This window comes from Photinus pyralis, unplaced genomic scaffold, assembly GCF_008802855.1.
Source record: "Photinus pyralis isolate 1611_PpyrPB1 unplaced genomic scaffold, Ppyr1.3 Ppyr1.4_LG8, whole genome shotgun sequence".
Classification (NCBI taxonomy): Eukaryota; Metazoa; Arthropoda; class Insecta; order Coleoptera; family Lampyridae; genus Photinus; species Photinus pyralis.
The window spans coordinates 6,938,161-6,962,652 of NW_022170819.1; the positions used below are offsets into that span (position 1 = coordinate 6,938,161).

A 24,492-nucleotide genomic window follows, 5' to 3' on the forward strand; every position below is an offset into this window, starting at 1 on the left:
ATATGGACTACTATGCCCACTAGACCGTATCAACACTGTATCATACGCGTATCATATCCTTGCGTAACGGGTCGGTACGCGTCGACTCGCCAAGGGCGACTCGCCACCGGACCACTCGTCACCGACTGACTCACCAACGGGACAACTCGTCAACGCGACAACGCGCCAACGGGACAACTCGCCACCGCGACAACTCGCCAATGCGACAACTCGCCAACAGACGACTCGCTACTGCGACAACTCGCCAACAAAATATTTTTCCCTGTTTAATGTGTCGTTCAAATAACGATGTGATTGTCAAATTTTCTGTTCAAATAATAATTTGCAGAAGATGTCGTTATATCAAAATGCAGTAATAGAAACAGATATAGGCGGTTGGGTCTTCATTCAAATATTGACTACAATTTTTCGATAAACTTTTTTTGACAAAATTAGGGAAATTGACTTTTGCATTTGTGGGATGCATTTGTATGACACATTAAACAGAGAAAAATATCTCGTTGGCGAGTTGTCGCAGTGGCGAGTCGCCCGTTGGCGAGCTGTCGCATTGGCGAGTTGTCGCGGTGGCGAGTTGTCGCGTTGTCCCGTATCGAGTTGTCGCGTTGGCGAGTCGTCGCATTGGCTAGTCGGTCGGTGGCAAGTGGTCCGGTGGCGAGTCGCCCTTGGCGAGTTGACCGTGTCTCTGCACGGAGCGTATCGGCACCGTCAAAATATTCGTTGACGCTCCGTGCATGGCACGTTACGGTGCTGGTCGGTGACTAAACGGTGTAGTGGGCATAGTCTCATACTTCCATGCAAACAATTTTTTGTTGTGTCTGGCACGTTCCTATTACGGTCATGGTATGATAAGGTTGTAGTAGTGGGTAGAGACATTTAAGGATGAAATCAACATTGAATACGTATTCGTTGCTACTCAACGACGATATAGTTACCGATACGAGATCGAAAGTACACGCAAGGGGCAGGCATTGAAAAAGCAAACATCGAAACTACTACTAATATATTTCCGGAAGGAAAAATGGGGAATGAAAACCTCAATTTCAAAATGAGTCTATGCGTTGAGTGAAGGATTCACTCAACGGTCTTTGCTAATTTTGTGTTATTATAGTCAGTATAGGTACCTGTATGTACAACTATGTTAAAGCTTCAGTGGGTCTATCAAGACCCTTTTTCCAACACACATCATCTTAGATTATAACGGACGATCAAAAATGAATGGCGATCGAGTCGCCTTTGGAAGTTCAAGTTAAGTACAATTTCCTAGGTAAACAAAAATTCCAAAGGTAACTCGACAGCAACTCATTTTTGATCGCATACCTATACTAGGTATGTAAGTATATTTAGGTACCTGTTTATCCTATTTTAAGCAGATTTTCCAGCGAATTTTAAATAAAGAGGCTCATTCATGCGATTTGCGTTTTCATTTGCCAATTGATGAAACATTTCATAGCCGTAGAAATACCAACCTGTTGTGAATGTATTACAAGGCGAATATGCAAAACAGTTTTCCGTTTTAGAATAGCGTCTGTAATTTCGTTACCGAGAACGAATTTTAAAGTGCAAATTAGGTCTTCGACGGAACGCTTTTGAAAGAGAGCTACTGATTGAGGTGAGATCCTATCAATGCAAAACGAGTACAATTTAAAAAAAAGGCAAAGTAATTAAGAATGTAACGCGCGCGTATATAAAATCACGGACATATGACAAATAACAGTTGACCCATAAACAATGTATAATTTGAGATCCGAGCGCGCCAAGTTTGGGGGGTGAGGTGAGGGTCACGCAATGGGGCAGATACGCCGTTATGACTGATGACCGCCATCCACGCCCTTTGCCGTGACAATCCCGACATGAACTCCTTCGTCGATATCGCGATTATACGATCTCCTTTATTTTTTACAGGTATAGGCATATGATGAAGATGACAATAATACCTAAGTATACACGGCGTATCTCTGCCGAATGGTAAAACCGCACAAAGGAAACGTGCACCGTTCTCAATTGAAAGTTATTAAGAGGAAGATGGTTAATTTAAACGCGAAACAATTAACTCGAGTTGAACCGCAAACAATCCACAGGCTTCTGGGGTTACGAGGGGGCGAAAACAAACAGAGCGAAATGGTAACTGGCTGCACATTTTGTATGCATCAAAATCCGCTCGGTTGGTATGTACACAGCCTAGAGGTTGGAATCCGGGATGAGAGATTCCCGGAATATCCTGGAGTATCGACCGTCGTGATGCTCTTATCTCGCCACCACTGGCGGGGCATCTCGCGAGGCGGAGCAATGCGCAAACAATTGCGCCAACCAAGAGACGTACGTAGCATCCCGATTCGGATTTATATGCGTACAAACGAGATAGCGTTATGTAAGGTAATGCCAGATAAATCGAGAACAATATAGCGCGTAGGTGTATGATAATATCGGTAACAAAACCGCGATTCAAATCAAAAATTACAGCACAGTCGCCTCGAAGAAGTGATAAAACATGACAGCGAATGGTGGCTTGTGATTGGTCTGAATGTGCATGAAAAAAGACGATCGCGCTTCTCATTGTCTTCGTTCACAGCCGTCTTGACTTCGCTTACCTTAGTGTTCCCATCAGGATATGAAGGCTAGTTTTGAGCCAAAAGTGGTTACATCTCAAAGTTTTTGAGTTTACGATGCGATCCAAATCGGTTGCTAGAAGAGTCGCGGCTCAAGGTAGGAACGCTTTTTGGCATCTAACCGCTTAAACTGCAGTTGCAATTGTTTAAAGGTCCTTCAGACCAATTGAAAAATCGCTGCATGTGCGCCCCTCAAATTTGCATTCGTTCTGGGGAAATGTCGCAAATCATGCGATCGCTCGAAAAAGTTGGCTTTAAAATAGTTGTTAAATTGTATAATTAGTCGAGAGCGATAAATGTATATATGATCAATTTAAAAACACCGGCACTAATTAGTATAACAATTTCGCTTGATAAGAATTGACACGTTTGTAAATGCTAATCTGACCATTGTGGCATCCCGTTTGAGAAACTGTTTCCTTCGTTATTGTATTCATCCGAAATGCCTTTAAGATGTTAATTTGAACACTTTATGCATACTTTGATAACACTAATCAAATCTAAACCGCCATCTTTTATTGTTGAAACAAATATCAGCTGGACGTTATCAAATTGCCAAAATACAAATACATAATCAAAGTCGAATAATAGGCGCGATCCCTTCTTTGTTTATTACTTATTTATACACAGTTAATCGCGCCGATCTAATTACCTACCGATATACCTATACCTTGCAGATTCAAGATCGGACCTACCACAAGAAAGCATCCTTAGGTACCTTTTTAAAATGAGGAAGTCCAATTTAAGCGTTTCGCGGTTATTCGCTAATTTGATAAGGTACTGACAACACTACAAACGAAAATTGTTTATCTGACAAATTATATTGGTTCAAAACCGTCGTCAACGTGAAAATACCTATTTTCAGGCGTCAAAATGAGTTCAATCGAAATTTTCTTTAAATACAATACCTACAAACCGCATCATCCGTCACTACTAGTACCTGCGAAAAGTTATTCATTGTTTTTCGTAAGAAAATGAAGCATTGAGTAGGTATTGAGCACGTATACCTACCTAGTTCATTTGGGCAATTTCTAAGGTTTATTAGAAAGTGCACCACCGTAACATAGATTAGGTACAATGAAGAATAGGAAGCTGTGTCAAGCTTTTTCGGTTTTGCTTATCTACAACAGCTCTTAATTTTGCACCAAGACTGACACAAATACCTGCATCAGGGTGTACTATTCCTGTAGGTCACCCAGCGCCTACTCGGATCTCTTAGGTAGGTATATACAGAGTGGTGACTTGCGTAACGCATCATAGGGATTTCAATGTAAAATTCATAACATGCGATTATTGGCTCCCCAAATTATTTTAGAGCAAAAATGTATTAAGGTTTTTTGTAGAAAAAAAATGTTTACGTCAATCAACCGTATTAGTTTTCAATTTTTTGCATAATAAAGACGGAAAATTGGAAAAATAAAGCCCCCATATTTTTAAATAATCTATGATGCCATGGAATTTTATAGGTAATACAAAAACTACGCCAATATCCGTCATGCCATGGAATGTCTGCTATAAAACAAATCAAATTCTATCAAAAAGTATTATATTTAGAACAGCGAATTCAACATAAAGAAAGACCAAATTACTAAAAACGGTTTCCTAATATAACAATTTACAATAAATCTTCGAATAAGCCAGCATTAACTGCAAGACAGTAACCAAGTCGACCATAAAATCCATTTCGAACTGCTGCTAATTGATAACTGGATATCTTTTTGTTTTAGAAAATTTCATGGCATCGCAGATTTATTGAAAAAGATGGGGATTTTATTTTTCCAGTTTTCCGTATTTATTATGCAAAAAATTGAAAACTAATACGGTTGATTGACGTAAACATTTTTTTTCTACAAAAAACCTTAATACATTTTTCCAATCCAATAATTGCATGTTATGAATTTTACATTGAAATCCCTATGATGCGTTACGCAAGTCACCACCCTGTATATAAAGATTCGTTGATGAGAATGTCTCACCGTGTCTATAAGAAGAACCCTGGGTTCCAGCATCTTTTGAAAGACCCTGCACATGGCTGCAATTACCACCTCCCATCGCGTACATATTTTTTCGGATTTTAAACTACGCGGGGACATTTTTATGTAATTTATCTAACCTTGTGTGTGTTTTTTCAACTTTGAGAAAAGTGTTAAGTGAGGCACATTATAACCAATCCCCAGTGGTGGTAGACCGGGGTGGGTCCAAGATTCGTATTCCTGAAAAGATTAAGAATAAATGTATAATCTGCATCAAAATCAGATAGGTACGTTTTCCACGACATATAATCCCCCAATTTGCCATTTAGGTTACGTTCTGAACCAGGGTATATATAGAAACGTCAATTACCGGGGCTACTTTGATCTAGTTTAGAGAGTTTTGAATGACAGTTGGGAACTCACAGCGACTGCCAGATTATTCTGCAAATTTACTGATCTAGCATGGGAGTCTACAGACCTTTCATAGGGGATTTGCTCATGTTTCTAGACCATATTTGCTTGAGACTGGCGAAGGTGCGTAATTATAGGTAGGTACACATTAAAATGTACCTACCTATGAAAAACACATTTGATCTAAACTGTAAAATGACAATTGATTTTTGTACGATTATTTAAAATCCTACCTAGGTATAAAAAGTAGGTAGACAAACAAAATGTCGAATGCAATTTTGTGATAAAATATAGGTTGGCACATTTATCATTTATCAACATTCTAGAAAACTTTCCAGAGTTTTCTATTACTCTACGAAATCTCCTAAACACTTTTAAGAATGGGCGCGCGTCTGTCTATAGAAGGTACCTACTGAAAGAGAAAGTGAACTCTTAAATTCACCTTAGACTCTATTTAGAGCTTTATAGCGACTCTTCCTATATGACTAGACCAGCTTAAAAAGCCCCGCAAATGCTCCCAGAATGCTCCCAAAAAGACTCTGACGATTTGTAAAGGACAAGAATGCTCTGTATAAAAGGTTTGGAAAAGTGTACAAAGCTTCAGGGCCGACGGGGAGGAGGGGAGGTACAATAAGGCTAAAGAATTCTTTACAGCGCATATGAAAAAAGAGATAGAAGTGCTCTAGAAAAGGGTCAGCACGCTCGTAAAAGATTTAGGATGCTCTAAAATGCGACCTGAAAGGGCGTTTATTTGCGTTGTAGAGAGCATTGTCGATTCGTTTAGCATTTTCTAGAAAATCTATTGCCCATACAACAGATTTAAGGTGTGGTGCACCATACATCCTATATGCCCACTTTCTGGAACCATATCAGCACTAACAGCTCGGGAAATGGCATAGAAAGTTTTGGCGGAGCGGGAGGCTCTATAAAGAACTGAGAAAACTCTGGAAAATTCGAAAATTCTAGAAGAATCGCACAAAGCTTTCTAAGAATGCAAAACGTTCTCCTATGTGCCTGAAAAGTTCTAAAAGGACCGAAAACCCTCAAAATACCTTTTAGTGTATTCTAAAGCATAATAAATGTCTAAGAACTCTTGGAGAAGCGCCTATAGCCCTTTCAATTGTTTTCAGCATCTTTTATATACAGATTATTTCCTGTGTTGAATGCGCCTTGCATGAACGCCCCAAAAAGGTTAAAGAATTTCTTTATGAAAGACACTTGAATACTGTTTTCGGCATTTCTCAGCGTTACGTAAGTACCTACAATGGTCAATATCAATCACTACTGGTAGCTAATTTCACAAGTCTGACGAACTGTGTACTAATTTCCTACTGTTAAGGGGGTATAAAAGGGTTGCAACGTACTTCTTTCAATATTGAAGCAACTTCAGAGGAAACAGCGAAATTCCTGATAAAAAATAAATTTTCAGATAGATCTGTAAATTCCAAAAAGATCAGTAAATTCCCAGATAAATCTGACAACTCTGTAAAATTCGTAGACAAATGTGTAAATAATTGCTCAAAGGCTGCAATTTTGGTAGTAAAGGGCAACCGCACTGTTTGTTCCTGAAATTGCACCTTTTGTCATTCTTTATGTATCAATAAAAAATGTTATTATTTGCTATTTGCAATTTGTGGTGTATTGTATAGCAGTATGGTCTCATCTCATCAGAAAAGCTCTGAGGCCTTTCCCTTAAATAACAGCTTTACCTTTACCTTACGATTTCGCTAAATGTAGATTGTAAGGAACCAATTATATGCTCTGAGCTGTGAGCAATAGATTCTTTTTTCAACAAAAAATTATATTCACTGCGAAAAGACTTTTTGCTCTTTTTTTTACCAAAGCGGAATATTTAATTGAAAGTTCATTATTATTTTCAAGTGGGCTAGAGCTTGTTATACCTAATTTTGTTAACCTGTGCCTCGTACAACCTCGCCTTTAACCGCGTGTGCTTTGCCGTCACCGCTGTTAAATCGTCCTGTCCTGTGGTTATATGCAAATTAAATTGCATCCTGTGTCCCTTTTTTTTATAAAAGCTCCTTCTATGTTGTTTAGGCCCACTTAAAGCGAGTTAATGGCTTTAAATGCTGTTATAGAGAACTGCTGCAGTTACGCTACTCGTTGTTGTATATACCAGCAAATCTTACAACAACATTTCTTATATTTTTAGTTTATGGGTAATTTAATCATTTAGTACAACAATTGTAACCATTATACCCGAGTAGAATTTTGTGGTTCCTTAACAGAACATACAGTATACAAGAAATTGCGGTGTATTTCATCCAATTAGCAATATAATTTAAAAATAAGTGAAATAAAATGAAATCATATTAATGTTATACTCGAATACGTTCTAATTAAGTGGACTGATTATTCGTAGTTCCATGATCGCCATGGAAGTGTCACTTCATGTTCATGACGGTTGAAGAAGAGAATACAGAGCCCATTACGTGGATTGTTGCAGAAGCAGACAAAAAGTTGGCACCTGCGAATGTGCAGTGGAATGTTTCCAACAAAGAATACGAGTAAAAGACATCTTTTACATTTACATAAAGCGATCTGAGAGGATTTTTTATTTCGATCCCAAATGATAGTTTCATATATTACATTTGAAGTAAGGTTACTAAGCAATCTTTAAAGCTCGCCTTTTTCAGTACGCTCAGGCGTGTTTTAAGGTCCACTCAAACCGACGCGGAAAGTATGCATACCGATGCGGTGGTTTGCATGCGTTATACTATGCGATCAAAAAAGAGTTGCTGGAATTTTTGGATGCGAAAAGGAGTTTACACATTTTGCGTAGGTTAAAAAAGTCACAGTTACAACTCGAAATTCTAATTTGTAACCGTAACAGGTAGTAGGTACAGTCGTATGTATGTCAGTTGTGTAATTTGCGAAGGTAGCTACATATTTCAAAAAACCACCAGTGCTGTTTGAAACTTAAAAAAGCCCTAAATATAATGGGATAGAGGCAATTAAAGGGTACGTATTGAATAGTTTAACTGAATGCTAGGCTCTTACTTTTGATTAAGTATCTCTGGAAAGACTATTCATTTAATTCATTATTACGTGAACTTATAAAATTTCGGCGAACATCAAAAAGTGTGGACGTCACTCTTTGTGGGTTTCGTATCTTTGTTTATGTACTTGCCAGGTATTTCTTGAAACATCCGGAATTTTCTCGTTTGTGTCGTTTCCAGCCAGTAACTAAGCGAATCGTCAGATAGTCGTCTGTAATATTGTAGTATATTTTCACTTACAGAAGAGTTTACGATCCGGCCGGTGATAACATACTAAAAAGGGGGCTAAGCCCTAAGGGCACGCACAAACCCACTATATTTAAGTTCGTCATTCCATGTGTGTGACCATTGAAAGAGCACGAAATTGAATTTTTTAATTTTTAATTTTTTAACACCACAAATAGTGCATACAAATTATAGCCCTTATAATAAATACACGGTAACAGCACGTAAGAAGGCAAAAGATGGCGTATCCTCACTATTCTTTTTCTATTAATTGCACCTATTTATGCCCTACAGAGCCAGTTGGCTCCTACTGCAGATTCTAAATGTGCATATAGCCCGTTCTCGCCTTCTTATGTAGCTACAGCTACCAGTAAATTGTTATGTAAAAGTTAGTTTTCCTGAAAAAATGGTAGGTAATTTTTGAAACAAAAACTTTTATGCGCCTTTAAAGTGTTGCTTGTAGACCCTGTGAATAAAATCAAACAAGGAAACTAAAATTCTTAAAGTATAGGTACCATACAAACAGCCCTCACAATAGACGAGTTTTTTAGACAAGTGGGTATATACTTTTATGTTAATTTAAAAGGTGACCTGTTGCGACCTTCACTAAATAGTTCACGGAAAAAAGACAAAAAAAAGATCCAACTTCGGAAAAATTCCGGGAGGTAATTTGTAGCTTAGGAAATTGTCTTATTATTATATTTTTTTGCTTAAAACTAACGGTTTTTGAAGAAATTCGATTCAAAGGCAGCAAATAAATTTCCAATCTTAATGTCTATTTAATGTGCAACCTCATTTTCGAGGCGCTAGAGTTTATAACCGATGCATCTAAAATATGTACTATACATTTAAGTTTAGAAAATGATCCTTCTGAACTACCTGTGTTGACAGATAAAATCAAAAACAAGATGTATGCATGATACACTTGTGGTATGCAAGCACTAGTACAATGAAAATCTACAAAAATAATGTTAGCTCTTAATGAGTTTCTAACAAATTGCAAGTACTAGCAAAGAATTCTTGATCTGGTTTAAAAAGGCATCTTCTAGGATCTAATTTAAAATGACCGTTAACTTGGTACATACCTACTAATAAATAGAGAACTAATTTATTGAATTACTATATCCAGATTTGCGAAAAACACACGCATAGCTTATATCGCGGAGTCAGAAATACGTTGATCTTGCGCCAAATCATCAAAATGTGTCTTCACTTTTACAAACCTTTTCGTTTTAAAGGTGGAGAACAATCTGTAACTTGTACCGAAAGCTTTTGCCTCCTGAAAAATTCTTCATAATCGTCCCTAAGCTTTTTTCTCATTTTTCCCAACTAGGGTGACCAAGGCGGAGGTCCGCCATAGGGCGCCCCCCCTACCCCCGCTAGTTTTATGCTGTAAGGGCCCCGGTTACGCCCCTGCAAACACGTCATATTTGTATAAAAGAGGAAATTATGACTCCACGCTCTAATCAGTTGATGAGAAATATTGGATGGTAGAAGCAAACATTTTTTCCAAATAATTTTTTAGCAAAAAACGTTTGGTTTGGGAAATACGCCCCCAAAGGTTCGAACTCGCGTTCCTTCTCTCAGCGACTACGAGTATAAGTCATAAAAAATATAGCTACCAGCTTTTTTTAGATTGTCGAAAATGCTCTGTCCAAATGTTTGTAGAATTCCTACTCAAAGACCTCTACAAACTTTGTAATACAAAATCAAAATAGATAGAATGAAAGAAGAAATGGCAATTTTGAGGTTGTTGAGGACGTGTACGTAGAGATAATTTAAGCCCCCTAATAAGTCAGTTCAAATTTGTAATGAAGGGAAATTCAAATGAATATTTAAGCGTAGTGACCACCCCTTCCAACAACTCCTGTCAAATAAGAAATGTGTGATATTTGTTAGAGATTTGTGTTCCATTCCATTCGGCCAAGCTCCTCGACGCCGACGAGTGCAGTAAACTGGTCCAGAAGTTCCCCACCGTAAATTCAAACTCGAGTAAATTCGTTTTTGGAGAATTGGCCCTCGTAAGATTCGAGCAAGTATAGCCAGTACAGCTGGACGAATTTTCTTGGAAAGGGGAGGGAACAATATTCCGAAAGTTTTCGCGAATCCTTTGGGGATATGAGTTTTCTTTAGGCGAATGTTCCGGGGTGGATCTATCATCTATGGGCGAAGTTTTTGGGGCGGATATTCCTGAAGTGAATATTTCATAGGTGAATCTTAGTATTAACAATGCAATATGTTATAAAATATACATTGTTTAAAATAATCATAGATACATAAGTATTTGTATGTTTAAAGGCCGCTCGACATGGCGCATGGAGTAATACAACGCGCAAGAACTTGCATTTGACATGGTGCAATTCTATATGCCTGCCAACAGAAGAAAAACATGGATTTGTCCCCCATAAGTTGCTAACCTCAAATAAAATTAAATTTTGATTGCTTGAAAAAACATGACAATTACAAAAATAAATAAGATTATGAGTAATGAGTGCGTCCCTCAACATCCTGGTGGTCGCCGCTGTATTTTATTAAGTTGGTAACACAAAAACAACTTGATTTATTCTTAGAATTGTGAGGTTCATCCAAGATAAATAGCTGCGGTCCTATAAAATTTGCAGCTGGCTATGAACTACGCACGCCTTTCGCAATTTCTCTTGCAACTTGCATGCAATTGCAATATTTGTTATTGCTCTGTGTCAAGCGGGCTTAAATAGGAAATGTAAATCGGTACCTAATAAATTGTATACATTTCGTATTTAGAAACATAATTATTTTCTTTAAAAGCCAACACAACAATATACACTGTGTCCAAGATAAGGATGTCTATCATGGGGCCATACAAGATACGACGATGGACAATCAGAAAATCGCGATCACTTCCAAAGGTATGCCAGGAAAACCGAAATTCACCGATTTCGTTTTTATTTTTTCTTATGTTATTTGATAAAATACAAAAAATTAAAAAAAAGTTTCTTTTTGGGCTGTACAAGAGAGATTTTTAATACAACGTTTCGTTTTGGAGAAGTCATCATCAACTTTATTTTCTTATACGGCCCGTAAAAGACGTACATACTATATTGAGCAGCATTTTTTATTACTACACAGTGCTATGTGACTATCGTCGGAAGAGCTTTATATTGATTGCATTTCCTCCTGTTACAATATGTCCCCTAATATTCACAAAATTATGAGCCAATAAAACTTGTTGAAATGCTACCTTGAATGAAAATGACTAGATAAGTAACCTGAAAAGAAAAATTTTATGTATGATTTATTTCTATTCCCCTTTTTAATCATAGATTAAAATAGGTAGTATAATTAGATCGTGGAACGTGTAAAAGCTCAACTCAAAGAAAATCCCCAAGATCTAATTTGAAAAATTTACTGAATCATCAATATTCGAGTTCAGCGACCTTCGGCCAAAAAGGAAAATTAGGGTTAATAAAAGGACAACACACACACTAATAAAAAATAATTTGAATATTATGCTTTTAATTACCCTAAGATAAGACAAATATTTTTTCCACTCAGAGCCATGTCACGCGATGTTCATTTGGTAGGTACACATTAAATCGATACCTATCTTTGAACACCTGTAAAAGTAAATCATTCTAGGAAGAATTAGTGCGTTACTGATAGAGAATCTATGGACTAATTAATGTGAATCACTATTAATCGTTAATTCCGTCGTTTTGCTTAACATAGTAGCAGTTTTCGTGAACGTGGTCGTAGCTCAGGGTAAGTGTAAGTTAGTTTGACGACAATTGGATATGAAGTCATATTTTATGGTAATAAACGTGCTAATTTTTAGAAATGCTGTAGTCTTGGAAGAATTCCAATTGTTCACTTTAATGCTTTTTCTAACTTTTTGTGTATGGTGACTCGATGTCTCTGAAGCTTACAGTTTTTCGTTTATATTTCTATTTTTGGAGACTAGGCGCAATAAAAATTAAAATAACGAGATTCTGACGATGAAATCAATAATATTAAATTCGTATTCGCGCGGTAATTAGAAAGTAGCAGAAAAGCGATTTCAACGAAATTTATGGGTAATTGGCGAATGTGCTTCAGCACAAATCATTAATTCGAAGAAATAATAATAGTAAGTCATCAAAGAGCTGTTTAGTCATTACGGGTACCTATCATAGATTGAAATCGTATCACTGTATTCATTAAACTTGCACATTAATCACAGGCATAAAAATTTTATTGTTCTTTCCATTTTTTCGCTTCGATGAATCTTTAAATTGCTTTATCTTTTGGCAATTGCTCAAATTTGCGGTTCTAATAAAAGATACGTGCTGTAATTGAAACACTATCAAAAGTAGGTGACTCAAAATCGATTCGTTCTGTACCGAAAATATTTAATTCTTTCTTTTTGGAAGAAGCAAAAACGTTTCAACAGTGAATGAATTTCAATATTGGATCTTGCTACAAAAATATTGTGTAGACTACAGGGTGGCGCATTTAAATCTAAACTGGTTGATTTTCGGATTCGTGAACGTTTCTTCATAAGGGATGGCCCTGAAAAATGTATAAATTAGATTAAAGAAATCTGCTTTAATTAAAAACCGGTAGTATTTCTCGTGACCAAATGAACAAATAAACATTCTTTCACCTAGTGTGATACTATTTATCCTTCCCCAAATATATACTGTATCCTTGAGGGCCCTAGTACATAGTCCACAAATCCATACCAGTCCATAAATCACGTAACGGGTCCATTTTGTGAATTGTGTGACAATATTCTAAATTATCGTGAAAATACTGTTCCATACAACAGTATCAAACGATGCATACAGATTTCTGATATGGTCCAAGATTGGGCTGCTTGTTGTTCCCCACATTATCTAAATTCACCCCGCACAACTCGCGTCCGAAAGTGTGACCCAGGAATATTATCGCCCAGGAGCTCCCCCGCCCCCTGAATATTTGCCCTTGGAAGATTCGCCCTCGGAAGCTTCTCGCGCTGATAGTCGCCGAACGGAGGATTTGGCTTAAAAAAACTCGCCTCCGCAATTGTTGGCCCCAAAAAACTCGCCCACGGCGTATTTGCTTCCACAAGATTTTGCAGGAACTTCACCATATGGTCATGCACTTAAAGAAGTAACGCCACATCCATCGATGCTACGATAGTTCTCGTAAGGACTGTATTGCAGAACCCATAGCGCATTTTTTCAGAATTACAAAAATTTGTAGATTGTCTTAAAAATTGTTTGTTCAAAACTTCCCGACTTTCGGAGACATATTTTAATGCCAGGGCTCCTACAAGACATGATCTTGAGAGTAAGAAATGTGAAGGTACGGAAATAGTTTTCGAAACAAACGCATAAATTTGGATTGGAGGGGAACATATTTTACTTCAAAGCTTACAGCCCTACTCTCAATCCCCTAAGCAGGGTTGCTACCCTTTCAATAATTTTACATTGACCGTTAGGTCGAATGACACATCATTGGACAGGGTCCTTAATTTCATACACGTCTATGGTTTAGGTTTCAAATTTGAGCGACTATTTTGGAAGATACACTTGGCTGTAGGGCTTTGGTAAATGCAACAATCTATGTAAAATCTATGATTTTTGATGACATTTTGTGTCTTTTTTCGCATCTGTTGCGATACCTCTTAAACATTCTCATAATTCCAAATAAATAAAAAAATATATAAATAAAGAAAGAAAGAAAGAAAGAAATAAAGAGAGAACATTTAAGAAAAAGAATAATTGAATTGTCTTTGAAACACGAAGACGCTCATTTTGAGCCTGTATTGAAGAAGAGAGGGTTTTAAAATAATTTCATCTTATTATCATATATTGTGTTTTCCTATTAGCTAATCACTTTGTTACCTTTATAATTAATTGATTTATTAATCAATGATATTAAAGTATCCTTTATTTCATAGCATATGTTAAAATTACATTTTAATAGGTTTGAATGAGTAGGCTAAGTCGTTCTTTAAGCGTGAGGATAGATAAAGTGATCACCTTAACCGTTAGGGTAAACTCGGAATTTTACAGTCTTGTAATGACGTCATTTTTGTCTATCCTTGCTTAACTAATGTAAAATGACAATGACAAAAAATTTTGCCGAAATGTTGTTGTCGTGGCTAAATTTTACCTGAAATGCTTGTCAAGTGATTGTCAGTTTTGAAGTTTTGAAAACGCCAAAGCGTCAAAACATGCCGCCAAAAAACCCTCATCGATTTAACGAACAAACACAGTTAATAATTCTAAATGTGTTGGCTTTCTTTCAAATTGAACAGGAACAAGTTCGGAATGGCATACCACTAGACATCAACAATGTTATACAGCGAACTGCACAAGCAACGAAAGTCAGCCCAACAACCATTTCAAATTTGAGAAAAAATGGTGTAAAATCCGACAAAGATTACGCATCTAATGTCTCTACCAAGCAAAAGATTAACAAGACGAAAATCACAGAATATTTGAAGAATAAAATTCGGGATACAATCTATTATATGTACTCCCAAAAGGAATATGTTACACTGGCAACTATTAGACAAAAATTTCTGGAGCAAAACGAATATTTTCAATTTTCCATTGATTCATTGAGAAAGTGGATCAAAAGTATGGGTTTTAAATGGAAGAAGTCCAATAACAGAAAATATCTTATGGATTTACCGGATATTGTCCACAAACGAATAAAATTCTTAAGGGAGTACATTGAAAACAAAAATTTGGGACATGAGGGTTATACTCCGGTTTTTATGGATGAAACCTGGATATTTAGTAAGGGATCATTTCGAAACAGCTGGCAAGATGATACTAAGCACACGGAATCAATTAAACCCAATGAAGGTAAAATAAGATATTATAATACCTTTTCAATATTATTAAAAGAGATATTCTTTAGGTCATCGATACATTATTGTCCACGCTGGGACGAACGATGGCTTTATTGGTGGGGCAAGTTTGATTTTTAAAAGTGGAAAAAAAAACAGGGGACTATCATGATAATATGAACAGGGGTAATTTTGAAAATTGGTTCAAGACTCAACTGGTGCCAAATCTTCCTGAAAAATCTTTAATTATTATGGACAACGCAAGCTACCATTCTGGCCTTTTAGAGAAAATTCCCACCAAATCATGGACAAAACAAAGAATGATAGAATGGTTAGGGGAAAAAAATATCGGCTATCCAGAAAAGGCAATGAAGGATCAAATATGGAGCATTGTCAGCGCAAACTGCCCCAAAGAGAAAAAGTACTACCTTGATGAATATGTTAAGCCTTTAGGACATAAAATTTTACGGTTACCGCCATACCACTGCCAATTTAATGCGATTGAAATGGTGTGGTCTCAGTGTAAACGAAAATACGATCAGTACATTGCAAATTTTAAGGGATCACCACAAGAGGTTTTGGCAACATGGGAAAGGGTTATCGGGGAGATTTCTAGGGATAATTGGGAGAAATACGTAAACCATACGGACAAAGTAATACAAGAGGCTTGGGGAGCAGTACAAGTTTGTGATGCTTCTGACATCCCACCTCTTGTTATCACTACAGACGCAGATGACGACCTTACTGACGACGAATACTTTGATTTTGACTCTGACGATACGGACGAGGGCGACTAATTTTCTTCTAATACTGTGACCATTACAATCGCAATAAATTGGCATTGGTATATTTTTGTTTTACGATTTTGATTTTCCAACTATTCATCAAGGTAGTGCAATTTTTTCTTGTGTAGATGTGGTTTCGATAGTGGTTCTTTGAATTTTTATGTACTCCTCTGCTAATTATTTTTTGGGTCTTTTCGGGAGTATTGATTCCTAAATAATATTCTGTGATTTTCGTTTTGTTAATCTTTATTTATTTAAAAACAAAAATATGTTAATATTACTTATATGTTAGTTGAGCAAGTTATTAAAATAATTAGTGAGTAAATGACCTTTTTTGAAATACTAACATTTTATCCATCGCGGTTTCGCTCGCAAAAAATATGAACTATTCGCATTTTTTAACATGTTAAAAATTTATTTTCGATATCTTCAGTCGTTTAGGCTGTGCGTTGATATCTCAGTCAGTCAGTCAGTTAATTAGGACTTCTTCTTTTATTAAGACCTATAGATTTCTTGTGGAAATTGACTTAATTATTATCAAAAAATGCTAAAATATTATGTACACCACTGTATAGTAAAAGTCATACAGGTAATTAGACACCAGTAGTCAGTTACTTAGCAACAAATAAATTTAATAGGACATACGTTTTTTCCCACGAAAATGACGTCATTACACGACTGTAAAATTCCGAGTTTAGATAAAGTGAGACAGATAATTGTGAATTCTAATGACATCTGTCATTCTTATTTCAAATGTCACGCGGAGCACGGTATAACATGACGCTCAAAACACATGACAATGATATTAACTATGGATACAACCACGACCGTAGAACCTAATTTTTGACGTTTAAATTGAATTCAGAATTGTCAGAAGCTTTCAATGATTTATATGGCTTCCACGATAAAGGGAAATTAACCTTCTCGTGAAAGGAAATTAACATCTTTCACTGAATGGCTTTATCGTCTTATATAATAAATATCTATTCCTTGATTTGTTTAAAATTCGATTGTCATAAAATCATGGCCGATTATTCAGAAGATCTTAAAAGATAGCTATAGGCACATGTAATACTATGCGATCAAAAATGGGTTGCTGTCGAGTCACCTTTGGAATTGTTGTTTACATGGGAAATTGTACTTAACTTGAACTTCCAAAGGCGACTCGACAGCAGCTCATTTTTGATCGACCGTTATCAAAATATGAAAATTTTTATTCTCTATTAAATGTAATAGTAAGAAAATGGTAATTTCATTTAAAAAACTGAGTTTTGAGTCTTTGAAACTTCTTAAATGTGGAGCTCCATAGGTGTGGTCGTCCGCAACCTAACTTTTTTTAAGAACAACAAAAGAAAGCCCTATTCTTTCTTTATGCACTGGTAAAAATGGGTTGCCATAACTACAACCGTTTTTAAGTAATAAATTTTCAAGGTACCGTCTGAATCCGCCATTTTTTGAAAAGTCAAAATACCTAAAAAACCGCAAATTGTGGATATCGGTATGTGGATATCAAAAGAACTGAAATTTCATGTAGAATCCAAAAATCCAATAAAAAATAGGGGTTGCTCCTTCCGTATTTCCGCAAGTGTCATTATTGTGAGAATATTTTACATCGATTCGGCCTTCAGAGTAACTCCTGAGTAAACATTTTCCCAGAAACCATTTGTCTAAAGGTCCTAAAAAACAACCTGCATATGTTCTTGGACCTTAGGTGGAACTTGCTTTTTTTATGTGTAGCTATATCATCGTGAGAATTGCCCTGGGGCGCGTTTTCTATGGGCGAATCTTCCAGTACCAAATTGTTGGGGTCGAATTTTCCAGGGGAATCCTACAACCGTAACACTACATAATTATCATGACTTATCTACTCAAGTAGGTACCATTGCGATATAAAAACCATCAATCTTATGAGGACCTGCTTTTGATCTGTATAAGGGTTTACTATTTCAAATTCGTCAAAAAAAATTTGTAGCTGTAGAGCATATGGAATTTTAAAAATAGTATATTGTTTACCCAGGACGAGAAGTGAGTTTTCGCTAGCAAGTGTTTTTTTTATGAGAAAATTAGTTGAAGACAGGAATCTTAAAATTAAGATTATCCACCTTTTTTCCTGCTAGCCTTTACTAGGCTAGATGATACAGAAAAGTCCTTAAATATAGACACATTCTACCTCCTTACTGAAGATTAAATTATCAAACTCTCAAAGAAACTTATATTTTCAAACTGAGTAGGGAAATGTTAAACGGCCTAATATAAACCGTTACAAATTAACTAAATTTAAAATTTTGAATAGTAGAGGATAGTCCAAAAACGCACTTTCAAAATTTCTTCCATTATACAGTGCGTTTCAATGTGACTTTCCGGACATAAACTTAATTTCTGCTGTTTTTTAGTTGAATTACTAATTCTAATGCGATCATACACAAAGAAAAGATCATCGACACTAACAATGAACTACAACTGATGGCATAAAACAAGGAACGTCGAATTTAAGAACCCCAAAACCGTAGGAAAACAAAGACCCCAATATCCTAGTGATAATTGAGGGAAGAAACGCGGGGTTACCACGTCATAAATTAACTAATACAAGTACGCGTCTGAAGAGTTGACAAACGAATTGTTTTAAGTCAAGATTTTTTAACGGTTGCCTCTCAGTCTTCTTAATAAACAAAAGAGATTGAAAAATCGAGAGTGGCTTTTGAAAAACGGTTCTGCCCTTGCAACACACAAGCGTGATCTTTGTTTAAGAAACGCTCGTACTGAAATATTTATTGTATTTCGCAGCTGCCCATAGATCAAACTTTATTTAAAAGTCCGATATGATTTCCTTTGTCTATTTAATTGATAATTAACTCTTGAGGAGGTTTCCGATTCTATCGCAAGGAAAACCTGGTAATTGATGTGTTTATGCTTTAAAATAATTGGTCTCGGTCGTAAACAGTGTTCTTATCATTGTATGACGCACAAAAATGACTGGACGCAGTGGAGATTTGCTGTAAATCGGAGAGCCGGTGACTGGTCGATGGCAATAATGGTACAATGGAATTGTATTTGCGGAAAGTGAAAAAATTCTTTCGTACGTGGTATGTAAACATAGTGTCAGGTCGCGATTTTACACGGCACAGGTGTGCGACGCTTGCTTGGTAACCGGATACTTGTCATACGTTAATATGCATGATCCCATGCAGTCGAAGTAGAAATGAATGCATTTTCTCAATTTTTTCCTACGGCGAGACGTAGCCAAATAAAAATTAATTTTTCGGATATGATGTTGCCCAATTTTACGCGCAATTAGTTTCAACCAAGAAAATCAGTCTCCGCGAACTTCATTTGAAATATCCGATGCATAAGATATTAAAGGAAGGTGTTCGTTAATCATTCATAAGACAAAATATGGCCTTTAAAATTTCCAGAAAACGCACTTTTGCGCAGATCCAACACAGTTTAAGATGGATTGGACATTGAATTATTTGTAATTTTAATAAAAACAAAAATTTCAAAAGCACGTCCTTAGATAACTAGAATGTAGTTTAATGGAAGGTTTACCTTAGTTTCTCCCCCGTATCTTCAGCTAGCCACAATTATAATATGCACCCTCCTTCCCTCATCCCATCGAACGTGGCACGTTATTGTAAAGACCATAAAATTCTGTTTATAGAAATACTCACAAAATCAAATTTGGATGGTCTGGTTGCGAATTAATTTTAAATTTGTCTTGGATTTTAAAAATTAATTCATAACCAGACCACCCAAATTTGATTTTGTAGGTATTTTTGCATAGACAATTTTAATTCCTTTAAAATTGAAAATTACTTTCAAATTATCACTCACTGGGGGGGGGGGGTATTATAAATTTAAAGTAATTTAATTTTAACTTCCTCTTAGTTATCTACAACGAGTTTCTTAACGCATATCATTCCTTTGTAATTTTTAAACTGGTAATCCACAACAAAAATTATTTGCTGTATTTAATTATTCGCCAGAATCTTGGATACCTTCTTTATTTTTGAAGCTAGAACAAAATCGCTTTAGCATTATTCTGGTACCTGTGAACGTAGAAATCAATACCGTTAACCGTTTGCTTCTAGCCGTTTTAGTAACCGCGCTGTAATTCAACGTTGATTTTTGTGGTTGGCCATGGTTTAAAAAGATTGCTTGTTTTACGAGCTTTTAGAAAATGCATAATAGGTTACTCTACAATAAATTTTGTTTATGAATACACAAAATAAATAACAAAAAATATAGTCGTCTATAAGACACTTGAAAGATAAGCTTGATCAACATCTCAAGAAAACAATAAACAAAACAGTGAACTAGCTGATATTGAACAAAATCTACAAATAATTTTCAAAAATCTTGTTGCATTCAGGATGTGTAGTGGTTGAACTGCTTCAAACGGTCTTTCTACATTTTCCTCAATAGTAGGAGGATATTTATAAATTTTATTTTTCAAAAAATTACACAAAAAGAAATCCCATGGGTTTAAGTCGGATGAACGTGCTGACCATTTTATTAGCGTCCTTATCCAATTATTAGATACGAGATCATTGAAATAATTTTGAGCAATTAACGCATTATGAGCTGGGGCACCGTCTTGCTGAAAAAAAACGCGTTCGTCTCTTTTCTAAAGGAATATTATCAAGTTAATCTTCTAGAATATGCTCTAATGTTTGGATATATCTGTGCCTCAAAAATATACTATTTTAAACTATGTCGCTTTAGGGAATACCACACATTAAACCGAAATTTTCGTTCGGCCCGTATAGATCTAGGTAGTTAGATGGGGGTTTTCATTTACCCAGTAGTGGTTATTTTGTCTATTAAACATTCCAACACTGTTTGATATGTGTGCTTGATCACTCTAAATAATGTTATCTTTCAACTTAAAATGTAACACATAATATAATTTAATAAATGTAATAAAAAATCCGATACAACTGAATACCGAACGATCCTTGAGATCTTCTTATACATCATTTGTACAGTATACCTTAAGGGGTTGATTCTATCCCACCAGATCAGCATAGCTTGTAAAACAATTTTTTTTTGCAGTTTTTGGGCTGTAACTTTTTGACCCATTGGTATACGTAGCCAAAAAACATTAGTATCCTTTCTTATATCCTGAAGAACAATTTTTTCAAAGCGATCGGACGTTTCTACACAAAGTTATCGTGCACACGGACAGACAGACGGGCAGACAGAGAGCAATACAAAATTATAAAGGATCGTTAATAACAAGAATTTACTCTCTAAAGGTCTTTTCATTTGCATGTATCCTTTCACCTTTAGCATGTTCTATTTTTCATAGTTAGGGTATTTTGCAATTTCGAAATTTTTTTTTAAATGTCGCTAACATGAAGAATGCAGACAAATCTATTTTGAAAAACAACTTTTCAAAAGAAAAAACAAATTACAACTGTCAATTATTTTTCATAAGGCATCAATATTTTTAGCGCATTTTTTAAGAAGTAAAAAAAGTGTTTCCGTTGTCCGTCCGTCTGTTCGATTGTTCGTCTGTCCATCCGTCCGGACCTACTTCAATAGGTAGCCTATACACCTTGAAGGTGTGCCAGACGGCCATCACATTTTGTTGGGGAGCACCCCCATTAATTATTTCCCGAGATGCTGTTCCTGAAAGTGAAACATGGATAACTTTTACACGCGACAACCAATTGGTCTCAGAATTTAGATGCTTAGTTAGTAGTGGTGCCAAGTAAAACAAGTTAAAAAGTAATCGTAAACGATTTACATAAAGCGCATTGCCACTTGCATTCATTTCCCATTTGTAAGATGCAACTTCTGTTAAAATCGTAGAAATCCGGCCACAAATATGAAAGATAGCGTTGCACATGGGCAATCCATTGTTGACGTGCTACTTCAATTTCAGTTTATGAGAAGAATTTCATTTCAATGCTTTTTCTAAATAAGAAAGTTGGAACTGCGCATGCGCAAACCTAAATTTTAAAACTAATGTTAGATTTTCCTTTGTTCCAAGCGCCTAAGTATCAAATTTAACTTAAATGGTTCCATAGATAAAAAAGTTGGCACTGCGCATGCGCAAAATAAAATTTTGAAACTGGCGCTAGATTTTCCTTTATTCCAAGTGCCTATGTATCACATTTCATTTCAATTCTTCCATAAATAAAAAAGTTGGCACTGCGCATGCGCAAAGCCAAATTTTGAAATTGGCGTTTGATTTTCCTTTATTCCAAGTGCCTATGTATCAAATTTCATTCAAATACCTTTATAAGTAAAAAAGTTTGCAATTCGGTTGATAAATGGTCGAGATGGGAAAAGGGCACTGTGAATTTTGAATCGATTCGATTCAACTTTTGGCATTGCGTATTATATGGCTAAATCTATGCCCATTTGAATTTCATGCAATTCAGTTCATAACTAACGGAGATGTAAAAGCGATCGAACATTTCTAAACAAAGTTATCGTTCACACGGACAAATAGATGGACAGACAGACAAAGGAACAGACGGAGAGACCAACCGGCAGGCGACAGATAGCAATGCAAAATTATAAACGATCTCTAGGATCGTTAATAAACGGCAAAAGTGTAAAATTATGGAACATGTAAAAAACGGTTTTTTGTTTTTTTTACAATAACTTTTTTTGTAAGCGGTACAGAAAAAATTCCTTCCTTGGTACAAGACTCGACACCATAACGAACCAAATAGCGAAAAAAGTAGAACAATAGCTCTTAAGATAAAGAACTAGTAGCGTCGCAAAGTTAGCGGACGGACGGACGGACGGACGGATGGACAAAGTGGCCACAATAGCGCATTTTTTTTTGTGGAAATGCGCTAAAAATGAAAGGTCTCACCGAAATGAATTGTTGCTTTGTATAACTCCCCTGTCCTCTGCATCAGTGGGTCCTCCACCTCGAATCCGTCGTGATTGGTTATAATTCCTTATAACCCTAAAGCGGATTGACGGGGGATACTTACAAAGGGAGATTATGGCGTCTGAAAGAAATATACATGGTACTACCTTATAATCAAACTATTTATTAAGGTATTTCGGTAAAAAAATGCGCTTTATCTACACAAGATTTGTGCACAATTTATACCTGTATGTTGTTTATTTTCAAACAATATGCATTAATAAACAGAATTTACTGTATGGAACTTATATTAACAAGCGAGTTCATGATTTTGGACTTTCTGTCCGTCCGTTCGCTTGTGATAGCTGGCGAACGGTTTGGAATTTTCCAATTCTGTTCCCAGTATTATGTTTATCATCACCCAAGGAAGAACTGGTTAAATTTTCAGTGGCCAAGGAGCGTGTTTGCTATATTTGTTTAAAACAAAACGTTTTTAATACTTCATTACTATTAATTTCAAAAGACGGCAGCTTATTTCTGGCAAATAAACATGAAAAAAGAGGTCACGAATACCTAATCCGTTTCATTCAAGGGAATGGTTGTTCTCGCACTATATTCTTAGGACCTGTCCCGAGTACCTCCAACCTCTGAACGTGGGTGCTAGTGTAGCGCCTTCTAGGGCGAACAGAAGCTGATCACCAAGTGTTTTTGTACCATATCGGCCTGGTTAGCCGTTAGCCTACCCAAATGATTATTGGTATCTGCGATCTCTATTTTCAGTTGCCTCTCGGTCTACCTTTCTTTGTCGAGGGTTGGGACCTGTGCCTCTTTTTTTCTTCGCCTACCCATTTGCCCCTCTGACCGGGGTTAGGTATAGCAGCCAACCTCTGGGTGCGGGTTGGGTCACGGGAGATAGTTGGTTTGGAGGTTGATAATGAGGCAGTTTGGCCCATTCGGGGCCTGGTCTTCCTTCTCCTCTTCTGTTCAGCGCCGGAGGTGCGCTTTCGTGTGTTGAGGTAGAAAATTTAAGAATTCGCCATTTTCATACCATTACCTTTATTACCACCAGAGAACCAATTTCGAAAATGGGTAAATTCCACACTGCATCTAATCTAGTGAGCACGAACGGAATAAATTTTTATGTACCATGCAGGAGCACAATGGGTTCAGTTCTAAATATCTCCGACTTCCGTCTTATGCTATAAAGTGAGGTGATTCACTCGGTCACTTCGAATCCTTGGCTGCCCAATACGTACCAATAATTAATAGTCTTTGTAATATAACTTTAACAGGTAATTACTTAAAGTACTACCATTTAATTAGGAATTACGACGGGGAAGGTTACGTAAGTGCTGGTACAGGATCGTGCCGAAAGGATAAACAATCGCACCAGACATATAAAGACAATTCAATTAATTGTTGATAAACACATTTTTAATGCCTTTTTACGTTGGCGAAACAATTGAACATAAATTATACCCGATGCCAGTGCCAATTGGTTCCTTTAGTGTGCTTCGTTCCTTCTTCAAAGCACAGGATGTCCATTGAACGACCGAAGACAAATAATGAATGTCCCTCTTCATCAGAAGGTTCTCGGTGAAAAATAATACGATCATCATCGAAATCGTATCTGTCTAGATCTGTGTGTAGATCACAGTGGGCCGTCGTGGCAGGTGCCCCCCGAGGATGCGTTTACACCGGAAACACGTAAACTGACAAAGAGGCGGATTATTTACTTTTGTTTATTGCAAAGATTCCCTTTTATAATCCAATCCACAGAACCACTTTCGGCTTTGTCCTTTTTCGAGCTTTACGCTATTTTCATGTAGACAAATTCTCAT

General features: G+C 36.4%; 2 protein-coding genes across 4 annotated transcripts in view; both read left to right on the forward strand.

Moving 5' to 3' along the window:
- Positions 1–2,360: 2,360 nt before the first annotated feature.
- Positions 2,361–24,492, forward strand: part of LOC116177656 (histone-lysine N-methyltransferase PRDM16-like) — a 146,080-nt gene continuing 123,948 nt past the window's right edge. For both annotated transcript variants that reach the window (XM_031496679.1, XM_031496681.1), the window contains exon 1: positions 2,361–2,703. In XM_031496679.1, the coding sequence (XP_031352539.1) occupies positions 2,664–2,703 (40 nt within the window). In that variant the 5' untranslated portion in view covers positions 2,361–2,663. The remainder of the gene's footprint in view (positions 2,704–24,492) is intronic.
- Positions 14,289–16,001, forward strand: LOC116177658. Of its 2 annotated transcripts, none has more exons than XM_031496683.1 (2): positions 14,289–15,050; positions 15,106–16,001. In XM_031496683.1, the coding sequence occupies exons 1-2, from the start codon at positions 14,411–14,413 to the stop codon at positions 15,204–15,206; spliced, it is 741 nt and encodes a 246-aa protein (XP_031352543.1). In that variant the 5' UTR covers positions 14,289–14,410; the 3' UTR covers positions 15,207–16,001. Both variants share the same exon structure in this region, with proteins under 2 accessions (XP_031352543.1, XP_031352544.1).

What these genes read in the sequence shown, in the direction of transcription:
- LOC116177658 (XM_031496683.1), top strand. Translation starts at nt 14,411, where the DNA reads ATGCCGCCAAAAAACCCTCATCGATTTAACGAACAAACACAGTTAATA. An exon ending in ATCAATTAAACCCAATGAAG is followed by an intron (nt 15,051 to 15,105) that starts GTAAAATAAGAT and finishes GATATTCTTTAG; the next exon opens with GTCATCGATACATTATTGTC.